The sequence below is a fragment of the Lepidochelys kempii genome, chromosome 11, assembly GCF_965140265.1.
Source record: "Lepidochelys kempii isolate rLepKem1 chromosome 11, rLepKem1.hap2, whole genome shotgun sequence".
Classification (NCBI taxonomy): domain Eukaryota; kingdom Metazoa; phylum Chordata; order Testudines; family Cheloniidae; genus Lepidochelys; species Lepidochelys kempii.
Genome location: NC_133266.1, coordinates 52,540,189 through 52,566,619, shown reverse-complemented (window position 1 = coordinate 52,566,619; position 26,431 = coordinate 52,540,189). Strand labels below are relative to the sequence as shown.

At 43.0% G+C, this 26,431-nt stretch overlaps 1 protein-coding gene across 2 annotated transcripts in view; it reads right to left on the bottom strand.

Annotated features, from left to right (window-relative positions):
* Positions 1-23,667, bottom strand: part of NAB1 (NGFI-A binding protein 1) — a 31,451-nt gene extending 7,784 nt beyond the window's left edge. Inside the window, exons 1-4 of one of the 2 annotated variants that reach the window (XM_073306186.1) lie at positions 23,402-23,665; positions 15,376-16,209; positions 9,815-9,948; positions 8,386-8,437 (exon numbers count right to left, since the gene is read on the bottom strand). In XM_073306186.1, coding sequence (XP_073162287.1) covers positions 8,386-8,437; positions 9,815-9,948; positions 15,376-16,209; positions 23,402-23,560 — 1,179 coding nt within the window. In that variant the 5' untranslated portion in view covers positions 23,561-23,665. Of the gene's footprint in view, positions 1-8,385; positions 8,438-9,814; positions 9,949-15,375; positions 16,210-23,401 lie in introns of both variants that reach the window. The other variant, XM_073306188.1, reaches the window with a different exon arrangement.
* Between the last annotated feature and the right edge of the window lie 2,764 nt (positions 23,668-26,431).

Below are 26,431 nucleotides of genomic sequence, written 5' to 3'. Positions count from 1 at the left end.
TGGATTTAGCAGCTTGGGTTTTTTGGATTTTTTAAAGAAATCAATGTTATAAATGCAGACTGTTGCTCTAACTTTGACCATTTGCATCTGTAGCATCCATGAGGCTTGCCGTACATGCAGACTAAGACCTTGAGACTGATCTTAGATACACAGTAGTAGAATTTAGTAACTTAGAAAACTGGGCAAACCACCACAAAATTCAACATGCTGCAAAGACACACAAACTATACTGGTCTCACTGTAAAATGGTAGTGGCTTATCTTTACAAGTTCTCTGCATGGCAAGCTGCCCACTGAAAAGCAAAGTAGCATGGACTTTGTATGCGGCAGGGAACAGTTCTGCTCTGCCAGGTGCATGGATGCTAAGCCCCCAAAATTATTTATCCATCTCTAACTTTTATGACTTGCAAGTCTCCCAAGTCTCTTCTGCATGGGAAAATTGCAAGTTGCCTTACAGTCACTTGCTGTATGTAGCAAGGTTCAAGATTAAATATTCATGCAGTTTAGTGCTTTACAAGCAAAACTCATGTAAAGCAATGGAGATGCATTATTATTCACAAGAAAATGCAGCAGGGAAGAGAGCTAATTCAAGGGAGGAAGCTGGAGAAAGAAGTAGCATCTAAAAACAATGAAATTCATAACTAGGAGATCATAGGCCTCTTGTCCCAAAGTAACATTTTTAGGAGGATTACAGGCAGTGCCTATAGCGGGGGTCGGCAGCCGACGGCACGCGAGCCCATTTTTAACGGCATGCAGCAGCAGTGTGCCATTAAAAATCATATCCTGCCCTGCCCGGCCCACTCTTCTCTGCCCCCCGCCCCCTCCCGCAGGGGCAGGGGGCAGAAGCTTGGTCCTGCCGGCTCCCCTGCCTCTTCCCGCAGTGTGCTGGGTTCCTGCCTCTCCTCCTCCTCTTCGTCCCTCCCTGCCTGCCAATCAGCTGATGGCCCTTGCGAGGGGGTGGGGGAGGAGCGGGGTCAGCTGCTCCTGGTGGAGGCAGAGAAACAGCGGGGGCAGGGCCTTGGAGAAGGGTGGGCAGGCATGTGTTTCTGAGAGAGAGAAACAGGGCATATCCCCTCCAGTCCTCTGCCGTGAGCACCCCACGACCCCAGCCCACACCCCCAGCCCTCTGCCCTGAGCCCTGCAGCCCCGCACACCTCCCAGGCCCCTGCCCTGAGCCCTGTACCCCCCTAACACACACCCAGCCCTCTGCTTGACTCCTTCACCCCCCTGCACAACCCCAGCCCTGACTCTGGCACCCCCACACATACCCAGGCCCCTCACACTCCATGCCCTGACACCTGCACCCCCCTCACAGGCCTCCAGCCCTCTGCCCTGACTCCTGTACCCCCCCACATACCCAGCCCCCCTACATCCCATGCACCCCCCACATCCTGACTCTTGCACCCCCCACATCCCCACCCCCACCCTGAGCACCAAACGGGAGCTCCTGTACCCCTCCCACCAAATGGGAGCTGACCAGGTAAGCTCTCCACACCCAAACCTCCTGCCCCAACCCTGAGCCCCCTCCCTCATTCTAGCTCCTAGCCAGACCCTACACCCCAACCCCAAGCCTGCTTCTTCACCCCCAGCCCTGTGCTCAGTGCACTCCCACCCTCAGCTCAGCGCAGAGAGAGAGGAAGAGAAGGGGCCAGAACCAGGGAGAAGGCAGATACCCACTGTATGTGGGCAGGGCCAGGACCCCAGACCGGCAGTGGGCTGAGCAGGTCCAGCAGCCGGGATCCCAGCTGGCAGGAGCCAGCGGATGGAACCCCTGAGCAGCAGCGGGCTGAGCCGCTCAGCCCACTGCCGGTCTGAGGTCCTGGCCGCCAGCCCCACACAGCCCGCTGCCGGTCTGCGGTTCTGGCTGCCGGCCCCTTGCCGGCCGGGGTCCTGGCTGCAGGCCCCACTCAGCCCACTGCTGGCCTAGGTGAACGGAACCCCAGACCAGCAGTGGGCTGAGCGGGCCGGCGGCCTAAGAGCAACATTTTAATTTAATTTTAAATGAAGCTTCTTAAACATTTTGAAAACCTTGTTTATTTTACAGTACAACAATAGTTTAGTTATATATTATATGGACTTTTATAGAGAGAGAGACCTTCTAAAAAACATTAAAATGTATTAGTGGCATGTGAAACCTTAAAGTGAATAAATGAAGACTCGGCACACCACTTCTGAAAGGTTGCCAACCCCTGGCCTATAGCACGCTAGGTACTCACACACAGGAAAATAGTGCCTGCCCAAAGAGTTTATAATCTAAGAAAGGGAAAGGTAGCATTCCCAGAAGAAAAAACTGCAGAATGATACACTACCTCTGACTAATAAAGAAAAGGGAAAAAAGACAGAAATACCTAGTGAACAATGAGGCCTATGCAGTCAGTGGCCTATGCAACAGTGATCAGACACAAGTGTAAAAAGAAAAGGAGGACTTGTGGCACCTTAGAGACTAACCAATTTATTTGAGCATAAGCTTTCGTGAGCTACAGCTCGCTGCATCCGATGCAGTGAGCTGTAGCTCATGAAAGCTTATGCTCAAATAAATTGGTTAGTCTCTAAGGTGCCACTTTTCTTTTTGCAAATACAGACGAACACGGCTGCTACTCTGAGACACATCTGTGTCACTTTAAATGCCGTCAGGAGGTCTGCTTCCCCCTCACAGTGCAACTCCATTCACTTCAGTGAGGTTACTCTCGCTCCTTGAGAGGAGAATCAGGCCCAGCGTGTTTTATGCAGCTCTTCCCCACCCCAATTTCCCCAACGGAAAAATACAATCCAGTAAGTATTTACCACTTTAGAACAGTGTAAATTCTCCATAAAACCTCACCTGGAAACAGAAAGATGCTGGAAGTCCACTAGAAAACACTAGCTACTTTTACACGTAGACCTCAGTTTATTGTGCAGTGGGAGTTTTGTTTTGTTTTTTAACAAGAGGCCTGTGAATGCCTTACGTTCATATGTACATGTAGCTGAAATTTTGAATATGGACGTACAACAGCACCAATGATGTAATTTAGTGCCATAAAATGTGCTTGCATATATTTACACCAGCATTTGTATGCCAGTGTAAAATTGAAGTCCGTTTTTCAAAAGCAGTCCCACTGAGTATGAATGGTTTCTGCTGCTTTGTGTTATCCTCACATACATTTCTTCAATAGGCAATTGGATTCTGGATCACCATTCCTGAGAAGTGCCCCTACCGCACTGTTCTTTTGTTCACAAAGACTTATGATATAGGAATGGATGACTAAGAAAGAGGTAGCAGAAGGTTAGGCAATTCAGCATGACATCCGTCCATGGCCTACTCCTAGCTAAGCATGCCTCTCCCCATTCCTCCTCCCTACTGCATACTAGGAGTCTGCAACACACAGCACATGTGTTTCTTCAATGCTGCTGCATTGTTTTTAAAGTGGTTTCTTATAGCAGATATTCTCAGTCTCACATGTGTACTTTCTTTCCCCGCCAATAACACTTTTCTTACATGAACGCAGATTTTAATGCTTCTGTTCTTTTGATCGGGAGAGAAAGAGAAATCCCACACCTCTGATCTTGGTTCTCTTTTCAACCTGCCTGGCAATGGTGTAGGTGGGCATCTGCCTTCCCTCTTTTCTCTCCAGAGCCGGCACTGACTGCAGATGTTTCCTCACAGCTTCCTCTTTAGTCTCGCATTCCCCTCTGGGTCTCTTACTCTCACTGAGCTTTTTGAACTTGGCTGTCTCAGGCTCTCCCACTCCCCCGCCTCTGTTTTAACATTGCCACTCACTTGAAGATTCCTTTGTTATTACCAGCACAGGGAAGAGCAAGAACTTTATAATTCTCCTCTACTTTCCCCTCCTGGCCATCAATACTATATGTGGAAAGCGAACCTCTTCACACACAATTTAAAAAGGCAGAAATGAGGAGAATGAGTAGCCATTCTCTCTATGCCATTTGCGCAATATACCTGTGACTTGTTTTGTTTTCTGAATTGCTGCCACAGCAGCTCATTGCTTTGCGCAGCATTACCAGTGACTCATCAAAGATGACAAAATAAGGGTCCCCCCCAGCCATACTCGTCACAGAAGGAGATGGCTGCTTCGTGGGAGAACGGAATGCTGTTTGCATCTTTGCTCTTCCCTACTGTAGTTTATGCAGAAGAAATTTAAGAGCCACAGCACTTTCTTTTTATTCACTCCCAACTCCCATCCCAAGTAATTCCAGTCCTTCTCTCACTCCCTCTATTCCTTTAGCCTGCTATTTTCCTAGAATCTCTCTCTTTTCTCTACACTCAACTCCCACAGCCTCGCTGCCCACTCTATCAACAAAAAGGGAAAGGCACACGGAGGAAGAGAAAGGCTCTTACAGGTAATCTGATGTAATTCGTGGTATTTTGTTTCTTTGTAATGCTTGTGTGAATTTAGTGCTCATGAAGAGGAAGGATTTGCAAGAGTGGCTGGAAGCAGGCAATGTGTAACTTTGCCCACACAGCCCTGCTGGTACACCTACATCAAGCCTAACCTGCAAAATCCCAGTTTTTTTTTTTTTTTTTTTTTTGAAAAGGTCACTTTGCCTGTTTCCGAAAGCACTCATTTACATCCATGCAATGTGAGGTACGAAACACTTCTAAATTGGCATATTGGCCTTTCACACTGCACTTTGTAGAGGCATGACTACCTAATTGGCAAGGCAATGGCAAATCATGCTCCAATGTTCCAATCCTGCCTCATGCAATAAGTGAAATTACCTTTTAAAAAGAAAAGCCAAGGTCAGGCCTGATGTCTCCACAAGTGAAAAGCCAGAACACTAACCCACTGTACTTCCTCACTCTCTGTATTCAGAGACAGAAGATGCAGCAGTACACCTTTCAAAAGCATGGATGGACACTATTTCCATCCAGTCTGGAGAGAGCGAATTCTGCAACATTTGCTACAATATTTTCTCATATTCTACCTTTTGTTAGAAAAATACTGCTAACAAAAAATAAAAAGTCAACAGTGAGATATGTTTCCCCAAGAAAATAACCCTGTAAAGGAAATGTGTAGTGAAACAATATAACTCTATATTTTTGAAAAATTAATATAACCTGCAATGTAAATTAGAGCCACAACTCATTAACACAAGTGAAATAACTGTCCTGCCACATAAATGCTATCTACAATAATACAGAACTCCCAAACATACAGAAAAACGTGGTGGTAAAGTTGGGCGTGTCACCACTTTGTCAGTCATTCTGTATAGTCGGGATTATGTCCTCTTTAATGAAACAATGTTTTGCTTTAGTACATCTGTGCAGCGCACAGCAGTAACAGGAAGATTCAGAAGAACATCGTTTTGTAGACTGAGGACATTCAGTTCTTCAAGGAAAAATATCACATAATTGAACTACTAGTCTTTTAAAATAAGTAGAAAGAGTGTGAACATATTTCTTCTGAACTATAGTGCTGAAACAGTGAACAAAAAGCCTGAAGGTTCACAACTCTGTAAATACGAGAATACTTTCTCCAGTGGTGTATAAGTCTCCTCTCCAAAACAACAGCTTCCCAAACAACAGGCTAAAGCAGGGGTGAGCAAACTTTTTGGCCCGAGGGCCACATCTGGGTTTGAAAATTGTATGGCGGGCCATGAATGCTCACAAAATTGGGGGTTGGGGTGTGGCTGGAGGTAAGGGGTTGAGGGTGCAGGAGGGTGCTTTGGGCTGGGACCGAGGGGTTTGGAGGATGGGAGGAGCATCCACGCTGGGGCAGGGCACTTGGGTGCAGGAGGGGGTCAGGGGTGCAGGCTCCAGGAGGCGCTTACCTCAAGCGGCTCCCAGAATCAGCAGCATGTTCACCCTCCAGCTCCTACGTGGTGGTGCGGCCAGGTGGCTCTGCGTGCTGCCCTGTCCACAGGCACCGCCCCTGCAGCTCCCATTGGCCGTGGCTCCCGGCCAATGGGAGCTGTGGGGGCAGCGCTTGGGACGGGGGCAGCGTGCGGAGCCCCTTGGCTGCCCCTACATGTAGGAGCTGGAGGGGGGACATGCCACTGCTTCCGGGAGCCGTGTGAAACAAGGCAAGCCCCCCAACCCCGCTCCCTGGCCAGATGTGGCCCCCGAGCCGTAGTTTGCCCACCCCGGCCTGAAGTCTCAGCTTAAATCTACTATGTTTTCCCATGTTTCCATGGTTCCCCATAAAAAAAAATCCTATAAAAAAAAAAATCAATCACCCACCCATGGCTTGTCATTTCAGTTGCTTAACCATTGTTAACTGCTACTGAGCAAAGGAAAAAAATTCCTAATGGTGAGATCTCAGTCTAGCAAGAGAAGCAGTGGAAGCACCACTGCTTGAGCCATTTAAAACTAGACTGGGCAAAAAACACTGGAGAATATCTATAGGGAACTACGGTACTGTATATTGGCCAAGGGTAGCGATGGTGTAGAGATGGAGTAGATGACTTAATTGGGCTTTTCCTAGCTCTAAATTCTAGGTTTATAATACAAAAAAGCCAAGACAGGTCAAATCCCAACACAAACACACAGAATTACTGGCATGGGAGCTGTGAGTAAACCTTCAGAGCACACATTTACACAATTCAAATTATATATTTGTAAGTGCTGTCCAGTGCTGTAATCCATGCGTTGCACAACAAAATGACCAGAGTGCAAAATGACTAACTTTAAAAAACGCTTTTATTTATACCTGGTTTTTCAAACTAAACTTCTCATTTTCAAGGGGAAAAAATGCACCTTGCTGAGTATTTGCCACAGGAGACTGGCCTTTGCATAGATAACAAATGTAAATACTTGCACTACTTTGAAATAGTAGAATTGACATATGACATATCATTCCTCACTGAAGGAATGAAATATGAAAAAAGTGCTATTCCAATGTATTGCAAACCCTTACATTACGGTTACATGATGAAGAACATAGCATGTAACTTGGAGGTATGTGGTATTATAATGCAGACCCCATACTTAGCACATCGTAATATACTATACCATTTATTTTAGTAGATGATATAAGGAGAATTGTAGCTGCATCAGATGGATACCCAAGCATGAGTGAAAAGGCTAATCAGTTAAAAAAATCATAAAGGAAAATGAGCCAGTCATATTGGATACTTATGTATATCTATGTAATGACCTATTTAAAATGGACTGAATTTACTTTTCAGCAGCAGAAACTTAAGATATTAAGTAATACTTAAGGTACTGCACATGCTCTCAGTCTGACCTTGAGAAGATTTCCTCTTAACAAGGAACTGCCAAAAGAACTTATGTTTAATTAAAGTTGTGCGTAGATGTGAATTTTTATATTTTATGAGTGTGTGTGATATATATACATGCAGACAGATATAAGTACACACACTTTCTATGTGTATGTGCGTATATGTGCTGATAGATACATTTTCATTTGCAATTAATTTCTCACTTATTGACAGTTTTGGTGATTTACTTATAGGCACATATGGCCCATATCCTGCCATCAATTCCTATGCAAAACTCTCAATTAAGTCAATAGAAAGTTCTACATTTTAGATCTGATCCAAAGCCCAATGAAGGCAACAGAAAGACTCCCACTGACTTCAGTGCAATTGGGCCCTATAGGAAATAAAGCTGATGGGAAGATATTGCCTAGAGCTTGCAGTACATTTTCCAATGGGAAGAGTCCCACTCAAACATGGAAAGCAGAATACTTGGACTGGACATTCCGCAGGGCAGAATTCTGGCCTATGTTTTCATAATCTAAAGAAAACCAGAGTCTGATGCTCTTTCTATACATTTAACTTTTTATTTTTTAATTAAAAATAGGATACAGAAAGTAACGGAGTCATCTATTCGGTGTTTATTTTTCCTAAATTAATATTAATACTGTGACAGAGGTGCCTAATTAAAAGTAAAAATTATTTTCTCTAAGTTTACAGAACTATGTCAGAGCCTTATAAGAATTTCCCTGAGCCACAGAAAAACAAAATAAAAACATACAAGACAATCAAGTTCAATGGAAAGAAATCTCCATGAGGAACCTCTGATAGCTTCCCCCACACTGGTGTCTCAGGGGTGGACAGGATTTGTCTCCCAATCTCATGGCCCAAGTCAGAGAGACTGCAGGAAACGCCTGAAGATCCCTTGGGATCTGCAGCAAGCCCACTGCACAGTGGTGGCCATACATCTATGTCAGTTCTGCCCCAATAGTGCAATTCCCCAGTCCCGCTTCCCCTAATCCTCCTAGTATCTTCCCCCACTTCACACACAGATCCCTGGACAAAAAAGGAAGAATGTTATCACAAACAAAATGGATACTGCTATACAAAATTGTAAGCCATCAGCATATCAGGTGCTCTCTAAATTATTTCTTTTAACAGGTTCTCTAATTTAGGGGCAAATCAATTTTTTGCATGTAAAACTTGGCATGTAGGAGTCACAATATCATACCTCTAGCTTAATTCTCTTCGGTGATAGTTCATCTCTATCTCCACATTTAGATCTAGAAGAAAAACCACACACAGTGTTGATAAACAATATAAATATCCTGTCTTTACATAAAAAAATAAGGAGACAAACTTATCTCTGCTATAACTCACTAGATTTAACACCATTGAAATCAAGGGTGAATATGGCCCACTTAGTGTGGGGGAAACATAAATGTAGGGTCCCATCCTGCAACTCTTAACCACCCAACTGATACAGTGGAAATCATTGGGAGTACTCGGCAAGCAAGGATTTGCAGTATTAGGCACTTAGACAGGAAAGCAGTTGAAACTCAACTAAGGGCAAGAAAGTTTGGTCAACACGATGAGGTGACGGAGCTGAAAAGTCTACTGTTTGTGCTGATCAGCTGTTAGGTAGAAAGGGCATTATTGGGGAAAAACAAGGGGAATGGAATCAGGGCAAAACCAGACAAGATCATGCAGTGGGACTAAAAAAGGCCCCCCAATAAAATTAATCTAAATTAGGGTGAAATTCAGTCCTGTGCAGGAGTAGCACAAGGCCCATGCACCACTTAAGTCCTCAGTAAAGCAGTACATAGGCCTATTGCTGGTGTTTTGAACAGAGATGATTTTCACCTTAAAACTGAAAGTTCCAGCATAATCTTTATGACAAAATGCCCTTTGGCCTCTGTTACCCAGGATGGGAGAAGACGCTAGCGCAGCCAGGCATGTGCATTAGACAATATTCTTAAAAAATTCCTGAAAACATATGAAAAATATATTTTCAGCACCATGTATAATATCCGAGAGATATCAACTTTTGATAGTAATATATAGACTATACTGAAAAATATTAGTCATATCTATGGACGTGTTTTGTAAAATGCATGTATTCTATAATACACAGATGATATCCTGTTTTCCACTGCTTGATATGATAACTATTTTAAAAAGGGACACTGTACATTTAAATTTGGTCCCAAATTATTATTTTTTAAAACAGGTGTTTATAAACCACCCTCAACTACCGTTGTCTTTCATACATGCTCTGGCTATGCTGTTTAAGCCCTGCCGATTTATATTAGCCTTGAAATAACAAATGACTCAAAATTTAAAATACTTGCTTCTTAGAGATGGTACATGGAAGGAAATATACTGTTTTTGAATCTGGAGAACCAAAAGGTAGGTGAAAGAATTAAAATAGCTACATGCCAATAAAAGTGATTGTAACAATATGAAAGATTCCACGGGTTACACAGTATTACTGATGATTTCTATTTTCCATATGTATGTGCTCCCTCTGCCTAATGTAAACATTTTGCTAGCTGCAGAGGCGGAAGAATGGAAAGAGATTTCTAATGCTTCATAAGAAATTCTGTTAAACGGATTACTTAATTGAAAATAAAGTTCCCCTGAGTTTATTAAAAGCTTACTTGGTGGTCCTGTAAGTGTACTTGTATGTAACTTCTCTAGAGATCTGCCGAGCCAGCGCAAAGAGTTCATCTCTCCTGGTTAACAATGCATTATCTTTTACACACAGCTGAGCGGCTGCTTCATTAACTGTTAGCTGGAAGTTAAACACAAAAAAATATTCTTGACTTCCTCAAAACATAACCTATTGACCCTTGTAAAAGTATCCAATTGTGTGAAATGATGACAGATTTCAGCACTGAGTCACATTACTTATTTTATATTGAATCCAGAGGATTTCCTCAAATTGTGAATACTCATCCTTTCCCAGATACTTGCCTCAGTTATGAAGAGACATAAATACGGTAGATACATTTAGTATTCTTTAAAGTGTTTATTATAATACTCTCTGATGTAAGCTACCTTTTCCTCACCCCAATGTTAACTAAACCCCAATATGAAACAGCACCTCCTAATGTTCAAAGCATTTGGCTCCCAAAGATTTTTTTTTTTTTTTATAAATGCCAGTGCAGAAGAACATGCACAAGGCTTGAAAAATCTACTTGACAGGGTGCGTAGGAAGATTTCCCTGATGAATGACATGTAAGCCATCAGTTTCTGCAGAACGTAAACTGTCTTATAAAAAAGCATGTTTCTCACCCTTATTTACTTGTGAAGATTATATCTGAACACTAATCAAATCTAAATCAACGCAGTAATGTCTTCCTGAGCCTGCTGGGACACCGTCCTGGTGTGTCTGAGGCTGCCCACAGCTTTAAAAAGCAGCAAAACGAAATTAACAAGACTCAAGTCAGTTTCACTACTGCTATGCAATCCTGTAGGGCAGTGGTTCTCAACCTACTTACCATTTTGGGCCACAGAGGAGGCCCACAATGTGTTATATGGTCCGCACCCAATACTACCTGTCTGACCCTGAGGATGTCACATGGGCCGCAACTGTGTGCTGACCGGGCCACAAGCTGCCCACGGGCCACGGGTTTAGAACCACTGCTGTAGGGAGTGGTGAAACTGTTAAGAACTATAACAGTTTCATGATGTTGCTATTTGAGAAACCCAGCAGCAGCAGCGAAGACACACACTGAAGTTACTAATGGAGGCAGACAACCCAGAACACAGACACTGGAGAAGTTGTAGATCCTCCCTCCTGTCACAGCAGCGAAGAGAGTGACGAGCACTTTGTATTTATCAGATGCATACCAGCCAAAGGCTGATATGACAGATATATCCTCCAAGAAAGGTCCAGGAACAACGCCTATTAGAAGTCTCACCACCCCTCTGCTTTCCAAGAGCTGGATTTTTAGGGTGATGGGCTTCTCACTGGAGCATTCTCCCTAGGCCTCATAGATATCTATTAATCAGGCTACTGGATACCTGCAGCAAATATGTTTTTCAAATGCAGTCAGCATGTTCCTTATGAATCAAGTTCTGCTGTTCTCCAATTGTCATACATACCCTTGTGGGAGTATGACGTTCTAAGGGCAACAGACCAATTGCAGTTCACTGCACACGGACATGGCTGGCCACACACGCACACACACACACACACACCAGCACAATACTTAGCAGCTTCCTGCAGCAGCACAGAGGTGGAAGAGTCTGGGAGCAGGACAGTAGGCTTGCAATTACACTGAAGCATTGGCAAAAACTATGAACAACTTGTCCCCCACTCCCTCGCAAACGGTGCTTTATACCTTGGTACCTGGGAAACCATCCCCACATCTCTTATGAAGATCCCCTTGTAAGCAGACCTTTTAAAAAAATTTGCCTTAAAGGATGAAACTGGTCATGCAAACTTTTTATTCATCGGACAAGTTTACTGGCTTGAGCTGGAAGTTCTTTGGAAATATAACTTAAAAATTATCTTCAGTTCAATTAGAGTCTGTGACGTGGCCTGTTTTATGGATTTAAAGAATATTAAGAAGCTGAGATGAAGGGGCATTGCTGAGACTGTCAGGTCTAGCAGATCTCAGAAGTAACTACTGTTCATAATGACATTTCTTAAGTATATTTCATGTACTCAATGTGATTTTACACTAAACTACACTATTTACAATATAGACCTGAAGACTCAGGAAAGGCATTCTGGCCTAGCAGCCACTGCACTACATACATTTAATAGATGAACTACATGTATTGTTTGATCCTACAGTCACTGAAAGACCAAACCGCTTACTGAAGTCAGATGCACTAGAGTGACAGGATTAGATCCATTTTATAATGCAGTTACTATATATTGTTAACATAGACTGTACTAAAATCATGACTAAGACAGTTACCTAGCAGACCAGAAAACTCAAGGGGTGATTTAAAACAAAAACAAAAACAAAAAACACCCTATATATTCTTTTACAGAAAGAATACAGCAAAACAAATAAATGCAAAGGCAAGAGATTTATGAATACAACACTCATATAAAAGAATTGGTATTCAAGTGTTAACGTCTGTACATTACTTTTCATTTACTATGTTTTAGATATCCTTTGAGGATCATTCTTCACACACGATGCTTGCTACTTCAGCGTCAGTATGATATTCATAGTGTACACTTGCATAACAATATGCATTATTTCGTAACTGGATATAGTCTTAGAAGGTTACAATCATAAAAAAAAGATTGCAAACATTTGTTTACGCCTGGCAAGTGCTCTATCATAATACTCAAGGATAGCCAATTATTTTGTTTGGGAGGGGGAGGGGAGTTTGTTTTTCTTTCTTCTCTTAGCCATTTTCTCATGATCACTGCAAACCCAGCCTTATTGAGCCAGAAGTACATGTTATGTTATGGCTTCTTCCCTTTTAATCGGCAGCAGTCTGTAGATAGCAGGTAGAAAAATTCAGTGCTGGTGCCACAAAATAAGAATCCCTTCCTGGGAATCCTAATTGTAAAAAGCAGGGATTCTAGCAACAATTACAATTAAGTATACATTTCCATCAACAGAGTTAGATGATTTTCCTGTCACACACAGACACAGAGAAAACTGAATACAAAGTCTCTCCCCCAGCTCCTTTAAGTCAACAAAAGTAAATAACCTAAGTAAAGTCAGACCACATTTATTACTCATGTTTGCTATTCCTGTGTCTTTTTCACCCCATGATTTTCTTGTGTTTTACATGTAGTCATACAAACAGCAAAAAATACCCCAAAGTTACATTTGTAAAACGGAGCTGAATCAAACACGTATGAGTCACCAAGTTCAAGGGTATGGCCAAAACAATCTTCCTTTAATCCAATCCATTGTGTCTCAGTCTCACAGCATAAGAACGCCCCATATTTGGAAACCTGTGCAATACTAAGACAATGGGATAGATTAAAGACAGCGTTTTAATATTAACTCAGAACTTCCTTGTTCTGAAGGTTGTGTGTCAGACCTTAACATTAAGTCAATGATGGTTTTAGTTTTTTTTCTTTTTTCCTTTGTTGATACTCATGATAAAACCCCACAATAAGCCTAGTTTTTGAAGAATTCCTAGCACCCACACTTTTCTCTGGCTTCTACTGACTGCTCAGCACTTTTGACAGTTGGGGTATTTATGTGCACCTGACATGGTAACAAATGGGAGGTCTGAAGAGGAGTTCTGTGTAAGCTTGAAAGCTTCTCTCTCTGACCAACAGAAGTTGGTCCAATAAAAGATATTGCACCTTACCCACCTGGTCTCCCTATTATTACATATTAGCAGAAAGGAGTGAATCCTGCCTCTCCCACAGATCTTCAGCATTCTGTTTAGCTTGCAGTGTCAACATGCAACCACATCATTCATTGTAGCAGCTCCTTCAGAGCCATGCACTAACAAGACAACTTAATGTTCAGTAAGGGACAAATCCTCTCCCCAACATTCAACCCAAGAAACTCAGCTGGACACTGGGAAATTCTCCACGGGAAGAATTCCCTTCCCAGGCTTCAGCACCTCTCTGCAGCTGCTACTCCAGACAGAAGGCTAGAGTAGAGTCTGCAAGCCGTGCATGCCTCCATTCTATGAGAGGGAAGAGAAGGAAGGATCACTGAGGATTCACCCCGCCCCAAATCCTGACTGTGCAGCAATGTACACAGATCTCCCAGAGCCGGCAGGGATTGCACATGCCCAGCAAGGACTCTTCAAATTCTGCCTCCATCGCCTGTGCACTGAGACTGCACTTGGCCTGCAGTCATAGAGTAACAGGACAGGATTTGCATCGGTATGTTGGATGACCTCATAACACTGAGCTACGCATTTTCAACGTAGTGCACAAGCAGGAATTGCACTGCTAAATGGGTGTGTTAGTCACATGGCCAAATCGCCACAAGTTCCATCAAAAATGTATCATCAATATGTAGTAAAAATCCCTATGAGACGTAATTACTGGGAATGTGCAATTGCCTCTTAGAAGTAAATAGTAATTTTAACTGAGCTTGGTGTTTTTTCAAAAACACCAAGAGGGTCTAGTTTACATTATGGATGACACACCTATAAAAACTTATTTTTAAATTGTCATTTTAAGTTACAGAAATGAAAACAAGTGTAAAACCAGTAAGCTTCTTTGGCACGCCTGTAATATGAAGATAACCCTTCCTTTAGGGAAGTACACCTCATGGCAAATCTCAGATCGGATTGAAATGTTGCAATCACTTAACTGACAAGTGGTGATGCAGCATTCATTATATCAACACTTATCTGGCACTGCTGTAGTTTATGTTTATTCTTCTGTAGAATCCTACTTCAGCACTAAAACACCAATTCCCAACAAAGACAACCCTACTGCATTACAACATATACAGTTACTAGCTTCAAGAAAGAAGGCTAGAATGAAAGAGTACGTGTGTATGTATGTTCAAAGCAAGGTATGTAAGCAACTCTGCCATTCTTCAGGCATCCAAGGACAAGCCCTCAGGTCAGAGCCTACTCTGCACTGGGGCTATCCTCCACCCCTGCAAATGACATTAACACATACTTTTTACAGCCCAGGTAATCACCCTAGATTACCTGTACTGTGCCCAAGGAAATGTAAAGGTTTTACAACTAATCTCGAACCCAATCCAGATAATAACTAGGTCTTGTGGGCCCTTGTCTTCAGAATTCCCTCTGCCTTACACCAGCTACACAGCGAGGCCTAGAGCAGGGGGAAGGCAGTTGAGCTGTATTAATCAAGTCAGGTAACAAGGTCACCTGAAACAAGCAGTTTCAAATATATACAGAGGAGACTTGTTTACTCTCTAAAAGTGGAAAGAGGTACAGAAAGGCAGGACTAGTCTGGAGAGAGGCCCAGTGTTTAGAAGCCTTTGTATAACAACAATTTGCTGTTTAAAGGGTTGATCTGTTCATTTCTATTTGTTCAGGTCATCTATTTCAGAGAGACTTAGAACTCAAAAGATGTGCATTTTAAATCACTAGTGCAAACACATACAAACACAGGAAAGGGTTCCTATTTCATCCCGTAACTCTGTGGCAGTGCTGACTTGCACAGACACACACACTCTTCTCATTATATAATAGGAAGTGAAACAATGTCCATAAGAAAACTGCATCCTACCATCTAAAAAGGGGGATGGTAACAGAGAAAGCTCATTCCAGACTGAGTTATTTTTACCTCGTGGAGCGTGAGATGTTTGCCATCCTTTCTTTTTGAGTCAAATCTGCCATATATTGCACTGTATTTCCTAATCTCCTCCTCTTTGCGAGGGTCCTCATCACTCATCTCAAAGATGTGACCAATCATCTTTGCCAGCTTCTTGTTCGTTTTCAGTAACTCCTTTACTTCATTGAAGTCACTTTTGGGCAGGGAGGGAACCATGCGTTCCACGCATTCGGCAACTGACAGAGCAGCCGCAGCATCTAGGGTCTCAGTGTTTTCCTTTGGTGAAGCTGGAGAGCCAAGGTCAGCAGGGGAAAGGCTGTGTTCGCTCTCTGTAGTGTGGTGACCTTGCCAGAGTCTTGGTTCACTACTGCTCTGCAGCGGTAAGTTTCCTACCACATCAGATTTGCCTGCACCCACGCTTTGCACGCACGTGGTGGCAGCACATTTTGGAATCTTCAAGTGAGGCTCCCTGGTATTACTATTCCTTTCATAACTAGGGCAGGATATTCCCAGCCAAGCAGGGGACCCTTCTGGTAATTTATAGATTGGAATGCTACTGACTGGTAAGGAAGTGAGAGGCTGATTAAAAAGACCAGGGTTTGTGACCCAGTCCCTCAAAGCCTTTTGCAGTCTTCGGACATGAAGAGGCTTGCTAGCCATGCCTACAAGAGCCATTATCTCCAAGAATTCCTCTTCACCTGCTTCACATAGCTGCTGCACATCATCCCCTCCCTGCTGAATGAAGGCATCAAAGTAGAATAAGAGATTTGCTTTTTGTAATATTCGATAGAGTTGCAACTCTCCAAGGGTTCTGGGTAAAGCGGACGCCATCACAGATGATAGAACCTGCAAAGAGTAAGAATGTTAATTACAAAATAGTCTTTAAACTATAAAATCTTACTCATATTCCTAAACCTAGGATGTTAGACAGACAAGGTGGGTGAGGTAATAGCTTTTATTGGACCAACTTCTGTTGGTGAGAGAGAAGCTTTCAAGCTTACATAGAGTTCTTCTTCAGGTCTGGGCAAAGAAGAGCTCTGTGTAAGCTCGAAAGCTTGCCTCTCTCACCAACAGAAGTTGGTGCAACAAGATAATATCTCACCCACCTCGTGTCTCTAATATCCTAGGACCAACACAGCTATAACACTGCACAGACTTCGGACTATTAACTCAGAGAGGAGGGTATTTTTCCTCGTTATAAGATCTTTTACAGCTACAAAGGAAGGTGTTGCATTTTCCCCTTTGACCAATAGGCATGCTATTGGACAAGGCATAAAGATTAGGGACGAAAGTCCATGGTTGAAACATTTCTGAATAAAGCTCAATGGATCCCATGCTGAAATTTCAATGAAGCTGTGAAGGAAAAAAGGTAACTCAAGGATAGACTTAGCTTATTTTCAGTTTCCCCCTTCAGATTTGTTCCTAAGAATACACCACCATATTTCTTTTGCTGCTGCTTAGTGGAGCTCTTTGCGACTATTTCAATTCAAAATATAACCAACTACCTCAATGGTAACATAATACTTGCAGACACAATAAAGGAAACAGCCCCCCCATCTCTGACTTCTCTTACCCCTGGACTCATCCTGTCCCCAAATGCCAGGATTAGAGCTGGAAAAATAACCTTTCAGGCATCCTGTAAAACCTAACAAATCTGTGCTCTGGTGGACTGTGATGGGAAGGTGCTGAAGTATCCAGAGTTCCTCAGACTTCTTGAGAAGACCCTCCCATTTTCAAACAGAGGGGGACCTAGTACCTGATTCTTATCTCAATTTTGGCAATATCACACAAAGGGACGGAGAGAGAGAGACTGACTGATACTCTCTCTCGGTTCGCAAAGTACTGAAGAATTCAGAGGTTTTACAGCTTAAATCCGCATCTTGAACTCTGCCTGGTATCTAATAGGCAGCCCATGCATATTATACTGATTGATGTTCATGCCCTTGACATGAAGCCCCACTCAGTAAGAGGGCTACTGCATTCTGAATAGTCCCAATATGCAGCCCCACCTAGAGCACAGTGCTGCAGTCCACGCTCCATGGAAGAAGTGGTCTACTTTCATATCTGCAGACGAGTATTTGTATTCATTTCAATAAAGGGAAAAGGGCATCAAAGCCCCTTGTTACCCATAAATCCTGTGAATGTTACTGCTGATAACCAGCAAATTTCTATTTTTTTAAAATTATAAATATCAACTCAAAGGTTAGTTTTACAGATTCAGTGGGGTAGCTTCCAGTATTATTGTTTTACGCTAAATCATTGGTCATGAAAGGCTGCATAATTTATAGTCTGCTACAGAAGTACTGGGACTACAACATGAAACAGGACAGCTAATATTCTTCCTGATCGCCTCTCACTCAACACTGTAAAATGGACAGATTAGAAGCCTACAGGGAAAGTTTGACAAAATGTGATGCATTCTACAAATTACTGGTCAGTGCTATAACTTTCAAAAACACTTTAATACCAGAATGGATAACTGTGTGTGTTCAGGCACATTGCTAGTAAAAAATTAAGCAGAAATTATTTTTACATTTATATGACCTTTTGCCATCACTAACAGCCCTTAAACATCCCAAGAAAATTGCAGGAACTAATAATGTTAGAGCTGAACTTTTGGTAACAAAGGTTTAGTTTTTAGATGCCTATTAAAAAAGCTTTGATTTGATTAAATACTACCGATGAAACTGAAAATTAAGAGAGCTATATAAACTTCACAAACTAGATATGGTAGTGACAGGATGTATGCAAACATTCAGGTAAGAAAAGGACTTGCACAAGTAGTATTAAATTTTGTCCACTGGTGTGTCTGAATCACAATTGACAGCATTAACTGTTCTGAGAAGCCACCTTAAGTGTCACAACTGGTTAGACCAGAACCTAAAAGTATAACCTATGAAATGCAATAATGAAATTGTATAGATTTATAAACATTAAATATTGCTGCAAAATAGTTTAACTTACTGCAGATATCAATACAGATCATCATCATCCTCACAAGAAAAGTTATGCATGTGACATATTTCATTAAAAGCTACATAATTCAACAATTTATGAACTCTCATTAACAGAATGACAATACACTAAATGGACTTCATTCAAATTTTGGGAAAGCAGCAGTGGAATTACATCCAGCCCGTAAGCCCTAGGCAAGGTATGGAGCTGCCTTTCCAGTCTATAGGCTGGAAGAATGGCCACAGCCCAGCAGCCCTTACCCAGAGGTTCTAACCAACACATCTCTTCATGACAGATAAAACTGGATTCATATATACTATGAAGGCATCAGTAATGAGTCCACGGTACTATCTGTGCTGGATTTGCATTTAGAACAAGACTAAAATCCCTCTGTCTTGCATTTTAAAAACAGAATTTAGTCTTCAGATTTAGCATTGCAACTCTTCAGAGGAAGAGTGAATTTTCTATATAATTTTTTACGTAAGGTAATTACTAACATTTGCAGAGGAGACATTTACAAATGCTCCTTTTTGAGACATTGCCCTCTTTCCCCCCTCACATTTAACTGGGTTCTTCTAGTTCAACTCACACACACTAATATCATCTCAGACATAGGCCACCTGTGGACTTTTAAAATTAAACAGAAACTGTCATTCCTCTTGCTCAAGTATAACCTTATGCGGTTAAATACTGCCGTTTTCTGATGCTGCCTGCCTCCCTGACTTACCAGCTCCATTCAGCCCACACACACTAAAGCCCAGGAGTAGGCAGGCTGGTCAGGAGGAGCATGGGGGAAAGAGATGGTGCTTGAGCAGGAAGGAAGCTTACAGGAAGGAGGACTGTGAGGAATGCTATGCAGGGAACTGGAGTCGCTATCGGAGCCCATATTAGATCTAAGCTCACAGCTTGGACTCCCAGATGCATTGTTGCCTGGTATGCTGAAGGAGTCAGGCAGCACTGTCAAGGCGTCAGTGCATCCATCCAGGGCTCCTCATGGCAGTGCTGCTTGCCATGCCAGGGAACTTGAGGCAGCATGTCAAGACGAGACATATATCGTCAGTACTTCAGCACTGCTGCCACAGCTTCCTGGTACAGCAAGCAGCAGTGCTGAGGAGACCAGAGAAGCAACTATATAAAGAAATGCAATAGTGAGACCTCTATGCACACCTATCCAGGACCCTAATTTATGCTCCCCTGAGAGGAAAGAGTTGGCGATTTTACCAAAGGAGGCATGGGGCCTATATATGTGCCCTCCCTCATACCCTTCTTGGGAGATCTCAGCCTCCCAATCTCTAGTCCCGGTGTGATGGCTGGCTTGGGTCTGGTAGATTCATACTCTCCTCTGGCAACACACAGGAATGTGTCCAGAAAAAGCTGACACTGCAGGAGGCAGCCAATAGCTCTGTCTGTCAGACACTTCCAACTGCAAGTCTCTGCCCTCTGTTATGCTATGAGAATGAGACGTGAACTCCCCGCACACTAGCATTACAGCTGGGGAACGTGAAGATCTCTCCATAGAGAGTCTGTGGGGAGCATGGTTTCCTCCTCCCGCATCCTTGCTAACCCTTCCATGCCAGCTTCAAGCCACATTCTTTCTGTCGACTCACTTTCGGGGAAGAGGCAGGGAAGAGCATAAGGGGAGCAGGTACGTGTGCATAATTAAAGAGCAACCCAGACGGGGCATGGAGGTCCATGGGACTCTACAGAGGGCATATGGGGAAGAAATGTGTAGAAAGCCAGAACAGAGAGCAGGGTGGGGACACAATGAGAAGAATCCAAATTAACATTCATGTGAATAGGTACAAATAACACTGATGCAGACTTTTTTAAACATACAAAACACCCAACCTAGGAAATTCCCCAAAACAAGAACACTTTAAAATACATTTAAGGTTACATATATCAACAATACAGCCACTAGTTAAATCTTCACCCATCCTTTGCAACCCACAGCCTTGCATTCTTTTTCTGACATCTCCTCACTCCCATTCCCAACCCACCATGTGTGTTCTCCCTCTGAACACCACGTCATCTTAACTCTGACCACAAATATTAAATACTGAAAAAACAAAACACAGCATTATTACAGACTTTCAACAATAACTTCCCAGAATGCTAAAGCTTTATTACAAGCAATTCCCTCCATTAACACACAAATGTATCAGACGTCTATGCTACACATAATCATTTACTTCAATGCCACACCAACATCCTGAACAATCAGAAAGCAACCATTTCTAGCAATTCCAGCTGGTAGGAGTAAAGGATGCACGTTTTGTGTGGACGTACAGGGAGGAGGCATACTAACTGTACACGATGGATGTGGGGAGGTAATGCAGAGAAGAACTCAGGGTTGTGGGCTGCAAGTGATTTCCCAGCTTTTTTATGGTTGTGTTGTTGCAGCTGAGCAATTTTAACAGTGTTTTTAGTAGAAGTTTTTGTTTAGGAGGGATAGTATTTCAATTAAGCTGTCACTAATTAAAATAGGAGTTGGCATAAGAAAAAAAAACCTGAAACATCTAGCTTTTTTTTTTTAAACCACCTTTAAGGTTAAATTTATTATAGCCAAAGCATGTTAGCACTACAGTACTTCTGCATCACTGCAACGTAAGACAAGCAATTTTGTTTTTGTTACCAGCTTGTATTTTTGAAGAATTTTGAACTGTGACATCAAATTCATTCTGTCCTGAAATGGAACAAAAGGCTTAAACTTAAGAGCGCGTTTAGAAGGAAACTAGTAAGGTTAGCAGGTCCAAATTTGGAAAATCTTTTCAAGTGTTTGAGCAGAATGTGCTAATTTACTGATTTCCCCACCACTGCTATGCCACATTCTCAGCTCACACGCATTGAAAATTAGGTGCTACGAGTTGGATGTCAGTGCCAATCTTCAATGAACCACTGTGTGCATATGTTGGGAGGTTCAATAAGAGTTAATGATTACAATGAATCTTCACTGCATCTTTTAGATTTCAAATATAATCTAAACTGCTTAAGTCTCTCTAAAAGGAGACAAAAATAAGGTACCAGTGCTCTGATTCCGCAAGCTGCTCTGCACAGGTGGACACCTCTTCCTACATGGAGCTCCACTGACATCAATAAAGCTTCACATGGGCACAGGGGTCTGCTGTGCAGAGCATGTCACAGGATGTATTCGTGTCAGGTTCCTACATCACAATCCTTCTTACTGTGGTAGCTGGGCTCCAGGCTCAAGTTATTACAACAGTACCCATAAGTAAGTCCTGCATATAAAAAAGTGATTATTCCATAATATATTCTGATCACTGTTGGTGTTTTGAAAAGTCTCTAAAGACTAACTACATTCAGATCTGAGAGTTAGCTGCTATGCATATTCGTTATATTTTTGTAGTCTTTCTAAAAGACTTTTAACTATGGAAACAAGTTGCAGTAACCAAACTTAAAAAGTGATAAGAGGTAGACAAGATTATTGTACCAAAATAAAAAAAAATTCTAAGGTGATTCTCAAGTGTAGTCTATGAAATATAAATTTCATAGTCATATACAACAAGATGTGTATCTACATGATAAATATTTTGAAACTGTAAGACAACTAGGTACTGGAAAAAATGACACCACTGAACCTAAATATTTACCAACTACAAAATATTCACTACAGATGCTCCATTTTTAGATTACCTTGGCATAGCAAGGTTAACTATCAAGTTTTGTTTATGGCTGCCAAGATATTAGTTACAACCAAATTCACAGATCAGATGTCCACTCTTTCACACAACTAAGGTGCAACTTGGATCATAACAGAATTGGCTTGAAAGGAAAAACAAAACCAGATACCAGAAAAATATTTTTCAATTTTACATTTAAATTTGTATTTAAAAAAATCTCTTTACAATCCCTGAATTTGGGAGAAACAAGACACCTAGAATCAGAAAACTAACAGTTTCACCTAGGTTTTGGAAGACCCCCTACAAAGGCACATGACCTTTGTAAATCCATTTATTAAGGTGGTTTTGATTTTCTATTAATGATGTGGGTACACAAGCATGCACTATTACTGCACATGTGGGTGTGTGTACTGGATATGAAGTAAAACAGATACCCAAGCACAAAAGAATTGCACTTATTTTTTCCTAATCTGTGTTTCTACAGATCAGATTATTTTGAAGAGACAATGCCTAGAGAGATTTTTAGTGTTTCTTTTAGCAATGAGATACAACAAACCCAAACGAGACAAAACTAACGAAGCAATAAATTAACATTTACAACACTTTTTATGAAGTAAAATCATTAACAATTTGTGCAATTGCAAAATCCTTCTACTACCCGGAGCTCTGGGGCACCGAGCCCACAACCTCACCCCCAATGCCGTAACTGGTACAGTTGGGATTGCACTCCCTCCCCCAACTCCGAAGGAAGAGACAATGCAAGGATGTTTCTGTACTTTCCGCCTACTCCCTTATCCCTTTTGCACTGGATTTCTCTGGGAATCACCCACACACACACACATGAATCCGCCCTCTCCTTCCGGCAATCTGCAGCAGCAGGAATAAACTCCTCAGCAGCAGCAACGAAAACACCCCACAGGGCAGAGAAGCAACATTTTTTTCTTTTTTACAGTCCATTTTATCCTTCTCTTCCCCCTCCCACCCATCCTTCTCGCCCTTAATGCATCGACAACTACAGTACACGGCCCCTCATCCGCAGCAGCATCCGAGCACCTAAGCAAGGCTGAACAATAACTTTTCCCTTCCCTTGCAATAGCTCACACAGACCCTTTGCTGTAGCAGACATTTATAAACACATACACGCAAGCGCCTATTTTCACACACTTTCCAGAAGATAAAGCGCACTTTGCGAGAGGAGCCACACTCCCGCGCGGCACGCTCCACGCGCTTTACAAAAAACGCAGGTACACATCGCGGCGACACGCGACCCGCAACAGGGTAACGCGGCGGGTTAACACGCGCGCTCTGCAACAGGCTGTCGGCACGCGCCCCCCCGGCCAGACTCTGCAGCGGATCCCGAGTTGTGCAGCAGGCAGCGCGCACGCTGGCGGGGCACTAGCCGTCTCCATGCACACTCGCCGCGCAGGAGGGGACATACATACTTCGCAGGAGGAGGAGGATGCTGCTGCTACTGCCGCCGCCGCCGCCGGCGGCCTGGGGGTTTCTTCCGTCCTGCCCCGCCGCTGCAGACTCAGCCCCGAAGTTACTGCCAAGGACCCCCCCTGCCTGCGCGCTGCTGGCCCAGACTCCTCCTCTCCCATGGGTGGGGCGGGTGGGCGAGTCGGGCCCCTCCACCTCTTCCCTGGCCGGGGCTCGGCCGGCGGGCGCGCGCGCGCGCGCGGAGAGGGCGGGACGGAGGGAGCCGCCTCCCGCCCCCGCCGCCCCCTCCCGCGCGGTCACATGGGGAGATTCCGCTCTTGCTCCATGCGCCGCGCTCCGGCGTCCTCCCACGCGCGGCTGCGTGACGCAGGTCCTGGCGTGGGCCGCGGAGGGGTGGGGGCGGCTGCGGGCGCGGCCCCGGCCCCGGCCCCGGCCCGGGGTGGGGGAAGCGGAGCTGCTTCAGGCGGGGAGTTCCGTCCTGCGCTGCTGCCCCGACTCCCGCAGGCAGACCGCTGCTGGCGGTGACAGGAACCCGCCCCGCGGCCCGGGTGCAGCCCCTCAGGGCGCCCCGCCGGGCCGAGCGGAGAGAGCCTCGCTTGAAGCCGGCTCCGGGCGCTGACGGTCGCGTCCCGCAGAGCTCTCGGTGTCCCCCCTTAGCCCTGATCCGCCGACCCGCGACCGTGGAGGGAGGCAACCGGCTTCTCCCGGGCGGGTTTGCTGGGATCCTCTTCAAAGCCGCCCTGCTCGCCCACCGGCTTGTGAAGAACCGTCTTTAGTCCCTGCCCTCCTCTGTCAGCCGCCACAGGTTTCCCATCTACCTCAGCCAGCAACTTTCACATCACTGCTGCAAGAGCCAAGAATTCAGGGGGTTCTGCCCTAGAGACAGCAGCTCTGGTTAGCGTCCAGATTCTTTTGCCTCTTTCACGTTTGTTTTCTTGGTGAATTCTTCTAACCCAAGGACGAGGCAGGTAGTTGAAAAAGACGTTATTCTGGGCTCTTCTTAAAATTCCCTGTGAGGCAGGTTGGGTATCCTTGATAGAGCTTCCTCGCCCCGGTTAACAGGGGAAGGTGGAAGGGTTCTGCCACTGGTGTCTCTGAACTGGGCTTTGTTGTAAATTTAGCCAATGTGCAAGTGGCAGCGATGGAAGATGCAGAGGTGGAATTGATAGTAGCGGAATTGAAAAACTGTCTGTGTGCAGGTGCATGGTTGAAAATCGGGAGTGAAGAGCAAAAGCTTCTAAGTGAAAATAGTGCTGATGAGAAGTGCCAATGTGATAGTCTTTGGGAATGAAATTCTGTATCCATAACATAGTTAAAGGCTTTCCTACATCAATTCTCAACACTAACCCGGAAGAACCACATCTAGGGATGAAAAACCAATTCATTTGACTTGGCCCTCCGGTTCCTGCCCTCTTATCTGAGACTGCCAACAAAGATACAGATTATTATAACTCTTTTATCATTGATGATTGACAGTGGTGATGGTGGCATACTAAGAACCAGACCACTTATACATAGGCCTTCAAATGCTAACAACTTTCAGTCACTTACCAACATGAGCTGCATTCAAAGTGGGGACCTAAAAGGGAAAAACTCTGCCTCTTGAGCCAACTGACACCCAGTATGTTCTCATATTTAGCCATAATTCTTTAGTCTAGATCTGAAAGCAAGTGAACAGTAAACCACTGTGTCCTCTTACATGTCAATGACTGTAATATACAAACCTTTATTATAAACTAGTAATCAGTGGAACCAGTAATAAAAAGTGAAACTTATAAAAGTAAAGGAAGTATTTGTAGATTTAATTAAATAATATGTTAATCTTAAAATTATTGTACTGATAATAGTGAAATTATGCTTTATATGACATTGTTCTTTCCATTTCTTATTAGACAGCTCTTTAAGGGGAATGCAGTCTTATTTACAGAGACTTACTGATTGGGGTCAAGAATCAAACTGGTAATTTAGGTAAAGTTTCCTTGAAGTACTGATAAATGTAGTCATGACACAAACTATAAATTAATGTAGACTACTAATTGTTGCATATATTAACTGTGCAATGAATCAAAATAATATTCCCAATGGAACCAGAAAAATAGTGAGCTGTGTACAGAATAATACAAACTCCCCTTTTTTGTGTACCGAAATCTTCCAGCAAGGGTATTTCTTACTGTCTCCTTGATTTTAATAATGCCATCTAATGATGACAGCGGCAGTGCTATTTCAGGGAATAGTTACTAGCCTCTTTGTGTAACGGTTTGATTAGAATATGGTGAATTAATTCCCCTTTTTGTAGATGCTGCTTTTCTGTGAAAACTTGACAAAAAACCTCAAAACAAAAAAAACAACAAAAAAAAAGGATTTATTTATGTTCAATATCAAGATGAGGCATTGTGTCCTGGCTCACCAATTATGTGATTCTAGGCTTGACCGAATTACAATTCTAATTTTGTTCTCCTCCCTTACTGCTTCATTAGAAGTTCATTTTAATTTTATGGATTTTTAAAACACAAAATATCCTCAGACCAAGTAAACTGAGAGAAAGCTATATAGTACACAATATTTAGCCAATATTCAAAAAGCAAGGCCAAGCAATTGATTAAAGGATCATTTGAGAATCTGAAACAATTTAAATCCTGCTTAGTGTGTAAGAGGGGAAAAAGGACAAAGTGTAAAGAATGAAAAAACAAAACAGGGAAAATCTAAAAATGTAATAAAACAGGTTTAATTAGCGTTAGGTGCTCACCTCAAATACAGATTCCTTTCTTGCCAATTTTAGACTGCATATGATTTTTTTTAAATAGGAGAAACTTAGCTTTTTTCTTTTTAGAGGGCATTTTCCATTGCCTTAAAATTATCAGTATGATACTAAAATTCATACTTGTTCGTTTGCATATGTGCTTGCCTGCTAGGAGGCTGAGTCATGTGCTAACCCTTTGATAACCACATTTAAACAAAACTGAGTTTGTTTTTCAATTTTTCAACTATTATGTCAGACAGCTTTTAAAACGATTTATTCAGGAAATCTTTGG